This window comes from Urocampus carinirostris, chromosome 6, assembly GCF_059441175.1.
Source record: "Urocampus carinirostris isolate Australia breed hairy pipefish chromosome 6, RoL_Ucar_1.0, whole genome shotgun sequence".
NCBI lineage: Eukaryota > Metazoa > Chordata > Actinopteri > Syngnathiformes > Syngnathidae > Urocampus > Urocampus carinirostris.
This window is the reverse complement of record NC_142354.1, coordinates 31,758,095-31,775,080: the sequence shown is the minus strand read 5'-3', so window position 1 is coordinate 31,775,080 and position 16,986 is coordinate 31,758,095. Positions and strand designations below refer to the sequence as shown.

The following is a 16,986-nucleotide window of genomic DNA, read 5'->3' as shown; positions in this document are numbered from 1 at the left end:
GTGGTGTAAAAGTCATATGACTTCCGGTCATAATCGCCATGTTTTTTTTTTATTTTTGTTTTTGTACATTAAACTTTTATAACGAATGTATTTGCTTATCATTATGAAGCATTTTTTCACATACAATGATTACTATTTTATTCTCATGAAAATGTATATCGTTGAGAGAAAACGTCGCAGTGTATGATTTTATGGTTCAACGTTATGGCGCGAATAATTTAATGGCGCCGTTCAATTTTCACTGGGTTACGGTGCTGCTTTTACTTGTTTGTTTCTTGAGAAGTGGACATAAAAATGTGTAACATGCTTGTGTAGGCGCAGAATGTGAGGTGCCCTACAATTGTGTAAAATATATTTTAAAAGTGTATGAAGAGAATAACAGAGTAAGAGTGGATCATGAATTGTTCGGTGTTACTTTGTGCGTAGCCTATGCTACAATTGAAAAAAGGAGGTAAAATAAAACGCCAAAATTTTGAATATGCTGTCCTGGAGGCAGTGGCAATTTGGTGAAATCCATAGCCAGGAGGAATAAAGTGCTTCTGCAAAATCACGGTGGCCACACCAAATATTTGCATTAGCTCAGGAGATAGAGCGCTCGTCTTGGGATCAAGAGGTCGCAGGTTTGATTCCCGGCTCCTCTGTGTTATATGTCGACGTGTCCTTGGGCAAGATACACAATCCCTAATGCCCCAATAAGCAGGTTGGCGCCTTGCATGGCTGACTCCCTATTGGTGTGTGAGTGTGTGTGAATGGGTAAGAGTGAAGCACATTGTAAAGCGCCTTGAGAGGTCTTCATTGACTTGAAAAGCGCTATAGAAATGTAGACCATTTATCAAGGGCCTTGGTGGTTTAGTGTCCAGCCCAACGAAACTCCGACATTTAACTTGGGGGAGCCGGGAATCAAACCTGCAACATCTTGGTCCCAAGCGCCTTAGCTCCTGAGCTACTGCTGCCCCATTCTGGCTTTAGACCAGGTGTAGGGAACGTATGGCTCACGAGCCAGGTATGGCTCTTTTCATGAGTTCGTCTGGCTCAGAGATAAATTATAGATTTTTCACACATTTAGGCTACGAGTCTCATCATGTTCCCACCATTAGCAGCACGACTATGTACACGTGCAAGTGTGACGCCTGCCTTCTACCATTTCTGAAGGTAAATAAATCTGTATCCTTATCGTTTGCAGTATTCTATGACATTTTTCCTAAATGACTCTGCCCGCACCATGTTTTGAAACTGTTACTTACGACCAAAAGGATGGTAAAAATAAACCTCAAAAATCTTAAGTGACTGCAGGAGGGAGACACAATTTAGGTGGTATATTTGTTGATATGGGACATGACCTCCGGCATAATTATTTTTTAGTACATTTTATCAAATCAGCAAACATCACACAGATAATTAAAATACACTAAAGATATCTTGGGCAGTATATCCATCTCCAGGCCAACAAATCAACAATATTTTGTTCAGGACATAATTCAAGATAGAAGTGCACATTAAGTGAGTAGAGATTCCGTATAAGTGAAATATAAAACAATAGCTCTTTTCATCCCGTATAAATATCCTTTCTGGCGCTTACCACTCTTATCAATATCTATCCTGGTCTCATACTTTTTGAGTAATAATTTTAAGGACATGAAGGGCATCAGCGCAAACTCCACAGTGAATCAAGTCAACAATTTATTTCACTCGATTGAATCACATTTAATGCTTGGTGAGATAAATCACGCTGCAAGATAATTTCGTATAACAAAGCACATAAAGTGCGAAGGCTGAACGCAGACCAGAAGTGTTTAATGTAACAAACCTCACAAACAACGGCTGACATATTGATACAATATGTCCTGAGGTCAATATCCTCCTCGTCGTATCTTATGTTTGTCGGACATCCTGCCCTGCTGATTCTTATTGACAAAAATCAATAAAACTAGAGCAAAACAATTACGTTTATTTCAGCAGTATTTGTTGACATGCAAAGAACAGATTTTTAATGGGTAAGATTGGATGAACGGTGCAGAGCAGGGCAGCCTTTTCCTCTTCATGTAAAGTAAAAATATTAACTAGTAGAAAGGAAAATATTGATTTTTTTCCCCCTTCAACTCCAGCACTATTTCCTCTTGCCGATCCGCGCCATCAGTTCCGCATTAGCCGCCGCTTTGGTCCTCAAGTCCTGGTTCTTGGCCAGGTCTATGAGGACACTCAGAATATTGGTAGGGACATCGAGGGACAGGGCGAAGCGGGATCCCGCCTGGGCTCTCTTGGGGGCCTGTGGTGCTCGGGCGGGTCGTGGCCACGAATTTGATACCGAGTCGGCTGGATCGGGACGTTTCCAATGAGCTTGGATCCCGCAGGGAAGCAGCAGAGCGAGGCATAAGCACAACGGCATCATCCTCATGCTTGCAGGTCTAATGTAGAAAAACAGAAGATTATTGGAATTGTCTTTGTGTCTTTATTAACAATGTAGTGAACATTGTCTAAAACAGTGTTTTTCAACCCTTTTTTGAACCAAGGTACACTTTTATTTATGAAAAAGTTCCAAGGCACACCGTCCGTCGAAAATGTTTGAAAATGAAGTTATGTCCAATATTTCACTATACTACCTCATAAGCAGATAATTAGTATATAAAAAGAAGAAAATAACTTAAAATAAAAAAGAATGATGTGCTTTATTTGTGTTTTTATTTTTTACAGGGCAATCTTAAACCGCTTGTTAAACAAATTAAGTTATTACTGTGCTGTGCTAACTCATTAGCAGATAATTAGTATATAAAGAGTATATACAAATCAATTGCCACCTACTGATATCAACGACAGTTAGAGTTCTTCGTCTGAATATAGCAAAAATGCTGAATAATGGCCTGATTTTTTGGAAAGATAAAATTGGGCAAATTCCAGCGGTACACTAGACGAGGTCTCACGGCACACTAGTGTGCCCCGGCACACTGGTTGAAAAACACTGGTCAATATATTAAGACGTGCTTCCATGATAATCATGAAATAAAATACCTGAGGGAATAATCAAAAGAGAAAAAAATGATATTAAGGTATATTCACTTGTGTTTCTCAGCCTTTTTTGAGCCAAGGCAGTTTTATTTTACATTTAAAACTCATGGCACACTTATTGAAGGTGGTCACTGGGTCAGGTTATTTATTTTGGTTAATAATTATACTGTACCATATTTCCCTACTATAAGGTGCGTCATAAAAACTACAATTTGCCAGAAATTCGAAAGCGCACCTTTTAATCAGTTGTGCCTTGGGAATATACGGTAAACTGTCATTGTCATCATGAGTTGTTGGTGAAATTAGAAAAACATATTTTCTTTATGGCGCAATTATGGATTTTACTAAATTTTCAACCTGTTTTTCGCATTTTAATATAGTTTATCTATCACAAAACAATTCTTAAAATAAGAAAACATTGTCTACCAGTGTCATTTTTTTGAGCTAAATGAGAAAACAATAAAAATCGGAAAATATTTAAAACAGTTTGTTTTTTGCAGTGCAATGTTAAACAGCTTAATTAAAGAATTTTCTTTGTTGAATATATTTCACTTTTCTACTTCATGAGCAGTTGAAAAATATATTTAAAAAAATAGTAATCTGCTGCCAGTCAATCACAGGAAAAATGCAAAAGTACATAACAGTTGAACGCTGTTTGGCAAATATAAAATTGGGCAATTTACTTGAAAAACGCTGATGAAATATTTACATGTAAAATAGCCTAGTTTGAAATGAATCAGAATATTGTGCTATGACATTACTAGCAACATTTTGCTACATATCAATATACATCATTTGTCAAGACATCAGTATGGTTTTCACTGTCTTGTGTGCTTGTTCAGGGTGGTGATGGCCCTGGGGAAGAAACAGTGTTTTAAGACTGTTAGTCCTTATCTTTATGCAAATTGTAGGTGTTTGTCATTAATTCACATTTTATAATAATATTGCAAAAGAAAGAATCACAAGCAACTCACAAGTCCTGATTAAGTGTGTGAAGAATTGTACTTACTCAGTGTCACTGCAATGGATTGTCGCTTAACTAAAGAAAAAACGCCGTGGAAACTTTCAGTGCTGAAAAAAAGAAATCAGGATATTCAAATATTCACAGGAAAATGTCTTCAAGTAGGACGTCGGAATGACCAAGAGTCCCGCTCGACCCCTTCTTTCTTGGTTTCGCCTTCTCTCTCTGTTTATGTTCTCCCTCACTTCATTTAATCTCATTTCCTCCACGCTATGTATTTTTTCAGTCTAAAAATAACACAATCACCATCAGCGTCCCGTCATGACATGGTCAACGCACAGTGAAGTTGTCCGAATGTAATGGATCCTGAAAATAAAGAGATGGGAGCTCAGCCACATTGAGGCATTCATTCGATTCATCACGCAGAAAAATAATGTGTCAAATGTGATTAGTGCTAAAACTGACCTTTGAAATTCCTGTCATTTGTGTGCAATATTTCTTAATGTGCCACATTAATTTTCAGGTCTTGTATTGAAAGTGTTTTTTCAATCCAGTAATATAGTTATTAATAAACTGGCCCCTGGTAAAATAAAACAATAATCAATCTTTAGAATCGGACGTGCATAATCAAAAGTATAAACCAGGATTGAGCAAAAGTATGATATACAGGACTGTAAATACTGTGATTCCTTACTACTTCGCGGGGATGCTGGAGTACATCCCAGTGGCAGTGGGCAGGGGACACCCTGAACTGGTTGCCGGCCTGTCGCAGGGCAAACAGAAACACAACTCACGTGCTCATTCACACCTAGGGACAATTTGGACCGGCCAATTAACCTGACATGCATGTTTTTGGAATGTGGGAGGAAACCGGAGTGCCCGGAGGAAACCCAAGCAACCACAGGGAGAATATGCAAACTTCACACAGGAAGGTTCAATCGCATGACCTCAGAACTGTGCCGCACATGCGCTAACTACTGCGCCGCCGTGCTGCCATTATTGAATATCACAAATACACTGAACTTTATATATATACATCCATTATCTGCAACACTTATCCTCAGTAGGGTCGCGGGGGTGCTGGAGCCCATCACAGCCATCTTTGGGCAGTGGATACCCAGAACTGGTAGCCAGCCAGTCATAGAGCAGACACAGACAACTCACTCATTCACACGGCGGGACAATTTGGACCGGCCAATTTACCTGACATGCATGTTTTTGGAATGTGGGAGGAAACCGGAGTGCCCGGAGGAAATTCATGCAAGCACGGGGAGAAAATGCAAACTCCACACAGGAAAGTTTTATCTCATGACCTCAGAACAGTGCCGCACAAGCGCTAACCACAGTGCTGCCCTTATTGATACTTGTCTAATACTAATTTACTTGGGTTGAACTACAAACATCCAAGCTCAGTGACACTTGGAGGATGATGTAATTCAATCAATGTTTTAGATTAATCAATTCAGACCTTCATAACGACTGCTTCTAACTTTGTATGCTCCAATTTTATAGTTACATGTTCATGGGCGATGTGTTATGCTTGGCGGATATTTTGTTGAGACAGTAAATGCACTGGAACATGGGATATAATTTCGCCAATTACATGCAACCTTAATATTATTTATGCAATGAAAAGAGCTGAAGCTTGGCATATGCCTGCTCGTTTTGACACTTTACCTGTCACACCCCATAACAGAGCTGCCTACGTTAAAGGCTCTAAAAGAAGCAGTTCTACATGATCGAGCAATCCCAAATACTCTGAGAAGATATCACAGGCTTCATTAACTTAACAGCAACAGCTTTTGAACCATAACATTGCATCTTTAAAAGAGGCAATTGCATTTTTGGGATGTGTTGTGGCGACTCATCTAAGATGACTTGAGTTTTATAAGCTTTAATTGAGCTAATATGAGATTTCAGTGCATTTATGTACAAAAAGGATTCCGGAAGATGTCAGGGCAAAGAAGTACCTCGTCCACTGAAGCACCTCCAGTGCATCTCATCACCGCAGCGTTCCTCATCTCACTAATGAGTTGAGGTTGAACTCGATTACCATGGCCCTCAGGGGTTCCTGCGTTAAGGATGGCTACAGATCAAGGAAGAAGCGGTTGAAAACACGTCATAAAGCCCGTCCTCCCGACTACCGAGCACTCATGAGTTGCACCAGTCAGTCGCATATATATATATATATATATATATATATAAAATTCTGTGTATTTGTGATATTCATGTAAGATTACGGTAAGTCATAACTCGAAGCTGATGAGTCAGATAAAAGTGTAGAAGTTCTACGTTAGTCTGTAAATCCAACTATTGTCTATGAATGATGAAATGATTATAGCGCTGACATATCAAAAATATATAATTTCTAACTAAACTGTCAATATCAATTTGATACAGTAGAGTACACCCCTGCCCGGCGTTAATACAGCTTAAGGGAAATTGTATATAAGACCTTTTAAGGACTTTTTAATGGCTTTTGAAATCAAGTTAAAGTCGACAAAAAAAAGGTTAATATTTACAAACGTTTGGTCAAGTTGAACCGTTTCTACCTGGCCAAGTCGCTTTCAGTGAATGTGGTGAATGTGAGGGTCTATTGTAATAAGTAATTACCTGAACTGGGTTCTCAAGTTTGTATAGTTCAGTTCTGCCACCTGCAGCATTTTGTTCCGTTCCTTTAATGCATTCACACTGACCTAGTCATGCCCCAAGTTTAGGTGGCATTTAATATCAGCCAGTTAGTGTTGACAAGCTGTCTATCGTAGGCCAAACATTAACTTTCATCACACACATTCATGCATGATATACAATCACAACACTTAATACACATTTACTCTTTTATTTCTGTCAGAAGGAGATCTTCAGCATATAATGGTACTGTGTACCTGACTTGTTAACCTGACTGCCCATCTTGCACATCTGGTTAGCGTCTCTTCTTGCACTATCGGCACTATGGTAAATAACACAATACAGCTTTATTTATATCTGTACACTGAAGGACACTGAGGGAAACTGTGGGAGTCAGATCCATCGACATTTCGTTCTGTATACACGTGTACTAGAATGACAATAAAGTAGATCTGAATCTGAATCTGAAGTACAATAGTTGACAGAAATTCATCTTACAGAAATGATAAATATACTTTTTTTCCCATGATTGCTGGATTTAGGATACACCGAGACTTCAAAAGAATAATTGAAGCCTACCTACAACACGCACATATACACACGTGCCTGTCGATGACATTATGCGGTGTTTGAACCAAGATACAAATTGATGATCTCTACTCTGTTGACGTGAAAATAGTGAGTGGAGGGGAAAGGAAATAAGGATTGAGTGTGTCTGTACACGCGCCTTGCGTGGACGTAGAGAAGACACGATGAGATTTAAAACCTCAACCAGTACATAGCACTGCGTATTCTGTTGTAGTCAGGCAGCTGCTCAATGGGGCCTGAGGGAGACATGGGAGGAAAATGAATGAATCAAAAAGTTTCAAGTGAAGTGGAAATAAGGAATACGCCATGAGAACTCACCGATTCCCACCACAGCCGGACACTTATCGTAGATGTATTTAGAGCAGACGTCCCGCACCATTCTGGCAGACACGGCCTGAAAAGTTGAATCAAATGTGTGATGTTTGGGGCGTTTTTTCCACCCGAGATTGATTCAATTTTGTCTCGTTTCTCAAATAATGGACTATTTATCAAAATTATTAAAAAAAAATGTTTCTCCTTCTGCTCTGCTGCAGAATTTGCCCCCATGAGCTTCTGTAACTTAGCTCTGATGCCTTTCTAGAGGAAATGCACCACTCCGAATGGCTATAATGGCTAGCATTAGTAGCTAGCCTCACTGAAAATAACATTAGCACCGCTCTGTAAGTGACAGGCGCATAAATGCATCTAAGTCAGGCTTATGGCGGCGCATGGATACATGCTTGCGGCTCGTCCAGCTAATCTTCTATTTATTGCCGTTCTCTTGTCTTTTTTGCTTTCACTTTTGGACACATGTGTGGCCAAAAACACTTACAGTAGGGACGAACTTATTCGGTTGGGTGGGCGTCTAAATTTCGACTTTTCGGGCACTTTTTATAACGCCTATGATATACCGAGCGAACTTCAAAGAGACCCGGCATCCTTGTGGACAGCTATTCCTCTTAATAAACGACGGCGGCGGCCCCGTAAAGAAAGAAAACAGAAACGTGGTTGCCGTGCAGGTAGATGTGTGAAGCGTGTGAAGTCCAAGCAGCAAGATGGACGCGAGGATGGACGCGAGGATGTAACTAATTCCACCATTCATTCCTCGCCGGACAACCGACGCTTTAAACTCAGCGCTCACGAACGGCCACAACGCCGGGAGCTTTTGAAGATCTCGACAAAGACTACAAAGAGTTCAGCTAAGTCAAATGATTCAGCAAAACTGAAATTTGGTCTGTTAAATATTAGATCGCTTGCTCCAAAAGCTTTACTTGTTGATAACATTATTCGTGATTATAAACTTAACTGTATGGGTCTTTGTGAAACGTGGTTACGCCCGGATGAGCACTTAGCGCTAAATTATGCCTCTCCCCCAGACTACGAGAGTAGTCATATAGCACGCACGCTGAAAAGAGGTGGTGGTGTTGCGCTAATCTCTGAAAAATCGCTCAAATTTAATACACGTACCTCTAATAATTACAAAACGTTTGAGGCTCTTGTGATGCGGTCCCCTCAATTGTCAATTGATGTAATAACTATCTATCGTGCACCTGGGCCATACACAACTTTCTTAGACGAATTTGCTGAACTTTTGTCTGAACTAGTAACCTATGCAGACAAAATTATAATTATGGGAGACTTTAACATTCATATGAACTCCCCACACAGTTCACTTACTATTGCGTTTAGTTCTCTAATTGATGCATTTGGTTTTACTCAACTGGTTGACTTGCCAACCCATAAAAATGGGAACACGCTAGACTTGATTCTGACTCGAGGAGTTTTAACCTCAAACATTATGGTGCTACCGTGTACTACTGTTATCTCTGATCATTATTTAGTGACATTTGAGGTGCTAACTAAATGTAGAGTTAATAAAGATGAGGGATTTAGCGGACGCAATATAAGCACTGGCACAGTTTCTGAGCTCTTTGAACTCCTTCCTGGAGCAGTTGCGTCCTTTCCTAAATACAATGGCTCGATTGACTCACTCATGAATGAGTTCAATACCACCCTGACTAGTGTGCTGGATTCAATAGCGCCCATAAAACTAAAATCACGTCCTAAAAGACGCACACCTTGGTTTACTGATGAAACTAGAACCCTTAAAAAAGAATGCAGGAAATGGGAGAGAAAATGGCGCGCTACCAAGCTTGAGGTTTTCCATCAAACCTGGTGTGACAGCTTGTTAAAGTATAAAGCGGCCCTTGCCTCTGCAAAATCGGCCTACCTTTCGAAGGTGATTGCGTCTCAAAAGAACAACCCCAAAGCCCTTTTTGACACTGTAGCATCGCTTACAAGGCAACAGCCTATCGCAGACAGTTCGACACACTCTGCTCAGGAGTTAATGGTCTTCTTCACTAAGAAGATTCAATGCATACAGGAAGAAATTGCAAAAGATATTGTTAGTACCACACGTATTAAAGGACTGAAATTTACAGATGCACGACAGGGTGGCTGCCCTGGGAAAATGGCCGGTTTTAGTGAACTGTCACTTGATGATCTCAAACAAGTGGTGAATGCGGCCAAACCGACAACTTGCCAGTTCGACCCGCTCCCAGGTTCACTTATTAAAAGTCTTTTTAGCGTCCTTGGGCCTTCAGTTCTAAATATTATAAATACATCACTCTCCTCAGGTGTAGTTCCAGCAGCTTTTAAGTCCGCCGTTATTAAACCCACACTGAAACGACCCAACCTTGATCCAGAAATACTAAGTAATTACAGACCTGTGTCAAACCTACCTTTCCTCTCTAAAGTACTCGAAAGAGTAGTGGCACAGCAGCTGAATGCTTTCATATCCGAGAATAACCTTTTTGAATCCATGCAATCAGGATTCAGGGCTAACCACTCTACTGAGACAGCTCTGATCAAGGTAACAAATGATCTCCTAATGTCAATGGATTCTGGCGCTTCATCACTTTTGCTGCTGCTGGATCTTAGTGCTGCTTTTGACACAGTGCGCCACAATATCCTACTAGAACGGTTGGAAAAATGGATTGGTCTCTCAGGAGCTGTCCTCTCGTGGTTCAAATCCTACCTCTCAGATAGGACGCACTGTGTTAAATATGGTGAAACGACATCTGAGCCCTTTAATGTTACCTGCGGTGTTCCGCAGGGTTCAGTGCTCGGCCCCCTACTTTTCAACATTTACATGCTTCCATTAGGTGATATTATTCGCAAGTACAATATCAGCTTCCATTGCTATGCAGACGACACTCAACTATATCTTCCGTTGGAGGAATCTTCCACACTAAACTGTGGAAATTTGGAGGCCTGTCTCACTGAGATAAAAGAGTGGATGTCACTCAATTTCTTGCGTCTTAACTCTGAAAAGACTGAAATGTTAGTCATTGGTCCTTCTAAATGCCGGGACTTATTCTCAAAAACTGCTGTGAACATTGACAAATGTCACATCACACAGAGTGACTCAGTTAAAAATTTAGGTGTCATATTTGACCCTGATCTATCCTTTGAGATGCATGTAAAGCAAATTACTAGAACTGCCTTCTTCCATCTTCGCAACATTGCTAAAATCCGTTCAATACTGTCTCAGTCTGATGCGGAAACAATAATTCATGCATTTGTTACCCCCCGTCTCGATTACTGCAATGCACTACTCTCCGGTCTCCCGAAGTCCAGAATCAAGTCTCTTCAGCTAGTACAAAATGCCGCAGCGAGGCTCTTAACCAGGACAAAAAAGTACGATCACATAACACCGATTTTGGCTAACCTGCATTGGCTCCCAGTTAGCCAAAGATGTGACTTCAAAGTTCTCTTAGTATTGTACAAAATCATACATGGACTTGCTCCCTCTTATCTTTCAGATCTGATCTGCCACTATGTCCCGGTCCGAAGCCTACGATCTGAGAGTGCTGGTCTTCTGATGATCCCGAGAGCAAAAAAGTCTTCTGCTGGTTCGAGAGCGTTCTCCATCCGGGCACCGGTGCTGTGGAATGCTCTTCCCCCTGAGATTCGATCTGCAACCTCAGTGGAAATGTTTAAATCTAAACTTAAAACTCACTTCTACTCCATTGCATATGAATAACCTACTCCTCTTGTCGGTTGAAAATAGTTTGTGTAATATAGTGTAACAATCTGTGAAGCCCTTTGAGACTCTTCGTGATTTAGGGCTATACAAATAAAAATGACTTGACTTGACTTGATTTGAATTGCAGGCAAGATGTCAAGTAGCTAAAAATGAAATTAAGTTGACCAGAATCAAACAAAATGTTTTTTGTCTGCTGTATTTATAATGAGTTGAAAATCAAATGGGTCCCTGAATAGCAAAATATTGGCTAGCCACAGCCCAAACATCAGGGGAATACTAAGCCTCAACTTTTACTTAATGGCGGGATTTAAAAAATAAACAAGTGGCATTTGAGAACTAATTTCCAACAATAATTTCACATTTTATGGGGAAAATAAGATTATTCAATCAAAATATTCAATGAAAGAAAACTTGAATTATTTGTAATTATATGTAGTTGTATATTTACTTAATGTTTTTTTTATTATTTACTTCATGCTGTCTTTTTTAAATAGAGGTAGTAGTGGATAGAAAAAAATAATTTCTTTCCTTTTTCCCCAGTTCCAGCCTGCCCAAAAATAATGTTACCTTATTTTTTGTGCAAAATTGCCGATTAGTAGTGTGCAAAAGTGATTGCATTTCTGGCAGCAGGGTAAACAAACTCACGTCGATGCGAGCATCCCACTCAGCCAGAGGAATGCGTCGTCCATAGTTGAGAATCTGCCTGCCAATGTCGTCACAAATCGGCGTTGTTCCTTTTTTCCGGTGAGGAGGTTGTATTGAATTAAAGATTCATCTTAGTCTATGTTTGTCTTGTAAACAACATTTCGTACCATTGAGCTGTGCCACCAAACTGGCCTTGAGAGCATTCTTGCCTCTGGCCAAGTCGCTTTCAGTGAATGTGGTGCACAGATTCATCCTGCGCAGGGCAAAGCATGACTCAGTATCCTGACGCAAGACTGAACCCAAGCGGTTGATGTGATTTGCGCAACGAGTTCCGTTACTCACCACACGTTCTGCGCTGCATACATCATGTCGTCAATCTGGAACCTATCGGACACAAAGTAGAGGCCCAGCAGACCGGTATCGCTGTAGGACGAGTAGAAGGACTGGAAGCTGTTACACAAGTTTTCCTCCACGACCATGCGGGCCAGACGGCTGCTCATGTTCTTTATGAAATAAGGAATATATTTCACAAGGTGAGTATGGTGTGCTATTTTCATTGCTTATTTTCAGTGGGGAAAAATTGGTAGTATCAACATTAAAACATTGTGCTGGCAGTGTTCCTACTGACAGGTCCGGAGGCAGAGGGCAGGACCCCTGACCCAGGTTTTAAGAGAGGAACGTTTATTTACCCCTCTATCATGCCCGCTCATAACACAATCATCCTCAGGTGGTTGACGCTTTGACAAAGAATGTAAATTATGATTGTGGAGCAGTCTAACCTTTCCACCACCAGAAGTAATGTCAAAGTTTCCGATAGTAGCGTTGGCAACCATAAGAGGAACAATATCTGGGCTGGTAACACCGGGCCCCTCCACAGCAATAGCGATGTGAGCAAAGGGCAGGGCGTCATCCCGCATGCGGATCTGGGGGGAGAGAGAGAGAGAGAGAGAGAGAGACAACGTGCCAATATCACATTAACTTATTCAATGTCAACACCCCTGTTAAATGATGTGTAAAATCATCAATGGCACTGAACAAGTTTTTTCTTTTTTCAAAATATGAAAAGAATGTTGTTTAATTATACAAGAGCTTTAAGGTCTCAAACTGAATTCTCCAACATTGCTATTTTTTAGGATTTCTGAAGCATTCGATGATGGTTTTCCAGTTTGTCCCCTTGAAAATGCAAGTAATCAAATTACATTAAAAGATTGGAGGCATGGGTTGAAATGTTCTTTAAAAAAATTAGTTACATATTTTCTCTAATAGGTATGTTAAAAATGACTTCAAAGAGCCCATATCCGATACAAATCCCTCGTGAGGCATCATTTTTGTGCTCTCGCATCCCTGTCCATTGTCCCAGTTTTGTTTCAATTTTCAATCAGTGTTGAGTCTGTCAACATGCACGTACTTGCATGTCCATCATATCGTGCTGACAAAGGCTGCAATAATTACACAATCCAAAGGTGGCGGCCAGGAGTAAAATAGTTGCAATTTATGCAAAAATCCTTCAAGTATCTTAGCAGAAGTATTTAAGGAGCTCACCTCACTTCCAGTAAATCGGCATGGTGACAACAGAGGAACGGCATCTTTCTCGTAGTTAAATGGGACTCCGCTCAAGTGAGTCTGTGCCAAACCCACTAGCTCGTCGTGGTTCACGCCTGCAGATTGAGTACATCACGTCATGGCCCATCTTTAACACGAATAATGCAGATGGCAGCAGAAAGCGGGCTGACCTCCAGCTGCAGCCAGAACCATGCGGGGCGCCTTGTAATGGAGGTTGACGTATTCCACTAAATTGTCACGGGTAAGAGTTCTAAAAGAAATCAAAAGTGTATCATAGGGGATTTGCACATTGAAGGGGTCCAACAATTGAGCGCGTCATCATACTAAAGATAACCCCCTCAACCTCTTACCTGGCATTTGTGGACGGTCCCAAAACACTGCGACCCAAAGGTGTACCCTGAAAAGCAGTTGCATGCAGCATGTCTAGACAAACTTCTTGAAGGTTGCCTTCCACTTCTTCTAGTTCGCGCAGGACGACACTTCGCTGCAGCTCAATCTCCGCCTCACTCAGAGAACAGTTTTGCACCACCTCGGATAGCAGCTCCACAGCTTAGAAAACAAAAGTTACGGACGAACGTTTAATACCACTTTATCTTCAACTCTTACTGCTTTCGACATTAAGTCGTGGTACCTTTGGGCAGGTCTTTAGCTAAAACCTTCATAAAGTATGCGGTGTGTTCCCTTGACGTGTAGGCACTCAAGTGAGCACCCATAGACTGCACCTGCTTCTCCAAGGCGTCTTGAGGGTACTTCTTCGTTCCCTACAAAGGAAAATATACAAGGTTCTAATAGTTTAAATTTGTCTAGACTTATTATTTTACATAGTTGATTCTTTGTCTAAGCAGAAGTGTTGTTTGTAGTTTCTACGTGGTTGTATAAAACAAATTTGTGCATAATATTGCTAAAATGTGAGCAATTCTTTGATAAAACAAAACACTTATATCTGTCCATTTTCTGTAACTAATCAATGAGTACCTTGAAAGCCATATGCTCCACAAAAAATCCGGCTCCATTGTTCTTTTCACTCTCATAGCGACTGCCAGCACCGATCCACAGTCCAACCTAACACAAATATGCAGAGATCGAGCGGTTGGCACAACTGCAAACCAAATTAGTTAAACATATTGAAAAGCACCTACAGTGCATGTAGCATGTCCTGTTTCTTCAGATGCAATCCTTAATCCATTTTCAAGGGCAGAGAGACGGGTTTCGGGGGCACCCAGCAAGCTTTGGGCATAGCTGACTGAAGTTTGTCCACGCCTCAAAGACAACAGGAGCGGCTAGAAGGGTAAGATGATTGTTATTTTTTTCTGTAAATAATACATCTGACCCTTGTTTCTTTCCAGTCACCTTAATTATTTCAAATAAACCAATTGTAATAGTTTTTTATTGGTTTAAAAATAGAATAACCTGTGCTAACTTGTCAAACTAAAAATGTATTTAAAACTAATTGTAATGCAATACTAACACTCACTCTAGACAGGTCTTAGGGAAAAAAAACAAATCCAGAATTGTCCCACTTTGTATGAGATAACATTAGATTATGACACAATTGATGACCAGCAATTTACAATATTTAGCAAATTAAATTCTGAAATGAGAGCGCTTGATTCATAAATTTTTTAAAAAAGTATACTGTCCATTTTCAAATGTTTTCGAATTGCAGCCTAAATAGCACTATATTTCTTTATATTAACAGTCACTGCAGGCCCCTTTTAGGCTCAGCAACAGTTTCTTCCCCAGGGCTATCACCACCCTAAACAAGCACACAAAACTACAAAAAATTGCACTCATGTAGGATTACAAATTCTCAATTTTGCTGCTCAATTTCTATAATAGTTTTTTATGATGCACTAACTACTTGGGCCGTTCTACACGCACTATTATCAGTGTCTTCGTCATGCAAACAATTTTAATCCTTTAGAGCATGGGTCGGGAACCTATGGCTCGCGAGCCATATATGGCTCTTTCTATGAGTACCTATGGCTCAGAGACCAATTTGATTGCATGCAAAATTTCTCCATCTTGTTCAAAACCGGGAATGTCTATGCTATTCAGGTACACGTAAAGCCAAACCAAAGCTAAATGCAAAGGAAACACTTCGCAGTATATATAGGGAACGTTTTTCACTACAATTTACAGTCAAGGTGTCACACAAAAAAAGGGGGGGGGAAAACTCGTTTTGGCTGTACAACGCTAAAGAATCCTTTATATAAAAGTTCACTATATAATCTGTGTTCAGTGTTCAGATACTTTATGATGAATCCACAGAACTGTAAATACGCCAAAACACCGGAAGAGAACTTAGTCATTTGATTGGGTGAGTGGGAGGGATGGGTGGAGCTATGCAAAAAGTACAAGCATTCCCTCCCATCTCTCGCCAAAGGTAAGCACATAAGGCTCTCTATTCTTAGAATGTTGTGACGTCTTTACAAAATAAATGCTTGCATCTGGTTTTGAAACCAATATGTATGAAAAAAGGGTCAAAAGGAGTTTAACCGATCTTGAGTAATTGCAAGAAAGAGACAAGTTTAAAGTGGTCTGTTTGTTGAATTTGGGACAGGGGCTCTGGCATTATTCTCTTTTCATAATTTTTATCAAATCATCAAAAATAAATGTGCTGAAGACTAAGCTTTTGCCTGGGGCGCGGGTTTAGCAATTTAGTAAATTTGTCTCATAATATATGGCGTGGCTCTTTCCCAAAATAAAATTAATATTTTTTGCTTTTATGGCTCTTTGAGTCAAAAAGGTTCCCGACCCCTGCTTTAGAGTTTTCTATTTTATCTCCATCCTAAAGTGTCACGTCTAATCTCAATGTGACAATGTACACTTTGTTGAAATCAACGCCAGTAATGACATTTTTTTTCAAAATTAATTTAACTTGAGTAACACATACATTGATCTTGCAGCTAAGGTCAAATTAGATAACAGTGAGTCACTATATACAAGCGCATCACTTTATCTTTTACTAGTTACCAAACACAACTAAGCCAAGCTATGTTTTGAAAGGGCAAACGGGGACATACTCATTTTGACAGAAGAAAAAAAACAAGCTGATGCTTTTAACTATGTAAGAAATGTAACATTTAACATAAAACTATAAAACAGCGATAAACACCTATATACAGTTTGACAGTTGACCTTGCATTAACGCCAAGCTAACCGATGCTAAAATGCTAACCGAGGGTAGCACTGGCGAAAAGCTTAAGAAAACAGCTTCTCTCTAGATTGGGAGTCAGTTCATTTTCACATTAGACGCTAGATAAAACTTCCACTGTTTTTGTTTATGGTTGAGAATTCAAAACCTTGCTTACACTGCGGGTCCTGGCAAGTACACGTCCCACGGTGCTTCCGACTCGGCACACGGACGCCGCCATTTTACTTTGCTGGTCAGCAAAGACAATATCCGTTGTAAAAGCGTAATACGCTTCTTCGTTTGCGTTTCGGTTGTCATCCATCTCCGAATTGTTTGTCGCCACCCCGTGTTTAAAATGTGTCAATTTAAAGCAAAAAAAAAAAAAGATCGGGATTTTATATAATGGTTTGTTTATAAAATTATTAAAATATATCA

General features: G+C 40.2%; 2 protein-coding genes across 2 annotated transcripts; both read right to left on the bottom strand.

Annotated features, from left to right (window-relative positions):
• Positions 1-1,777: 1,777 nt before the first annotated feature.
• On the bottom strand, positions 1,778-4,177 carry LOC148364580 (urocortin-3-like). The gene is made up of 2 exons (XM_088337225.1): positions 4,013-4,177; positions 1,778-2,405 (listed from the first exon to the last, which is right to left on the bottom strand). The coding sequence occupies exon 2, from the start codon at positions 2,393-2,395 to the stop codon at positions 2,108-2,110; it is 288 nt and encodes a 95-aa protein (XP_088193351.1). The 5' UTR covers positions 2,396-2,405; positions 4,013-4,177; the 3' UTR covers positions 1,778-2,107.
• A 2,888-nt stretch (positions 4,178-7,065) lies between these two features.
• On the bottom strand, positions 7,066-16,894 carry uqcrc1 (ubiquinol-cytochrome c reductase core protein 1). Its single transcript, XM_088338726.1, has 13 exons — positions 16,730-16,894; positions 14,555-14,695; positions 14,391-14,477; positions 14,047-14,176; positions 13,766-13,964; positions 13,586-13,665; positions 13,395-13,510; positions 12,632-12,775; positions 12,195-12,355; positions 12,020-12,105; positions 11,853-11,941; positions 7,499-7,574; positions 7,066-7,416 (listed from the first exon to the last, which is right to left on the bottom strand). Exons 1-13 carry the CDS (start codon positions 16,871-16,873, stop codon positions 7,352-7,354), a joined length of 1,518 nt encoding a protein of 505 aa, XP_088194852.1. The 5' UTR covers positions 16,874-16,894; the 3' UTR covers positions 7,066-7,351.
• Positions 16,895-16,986: the final 92 nt, after the last annotated feature.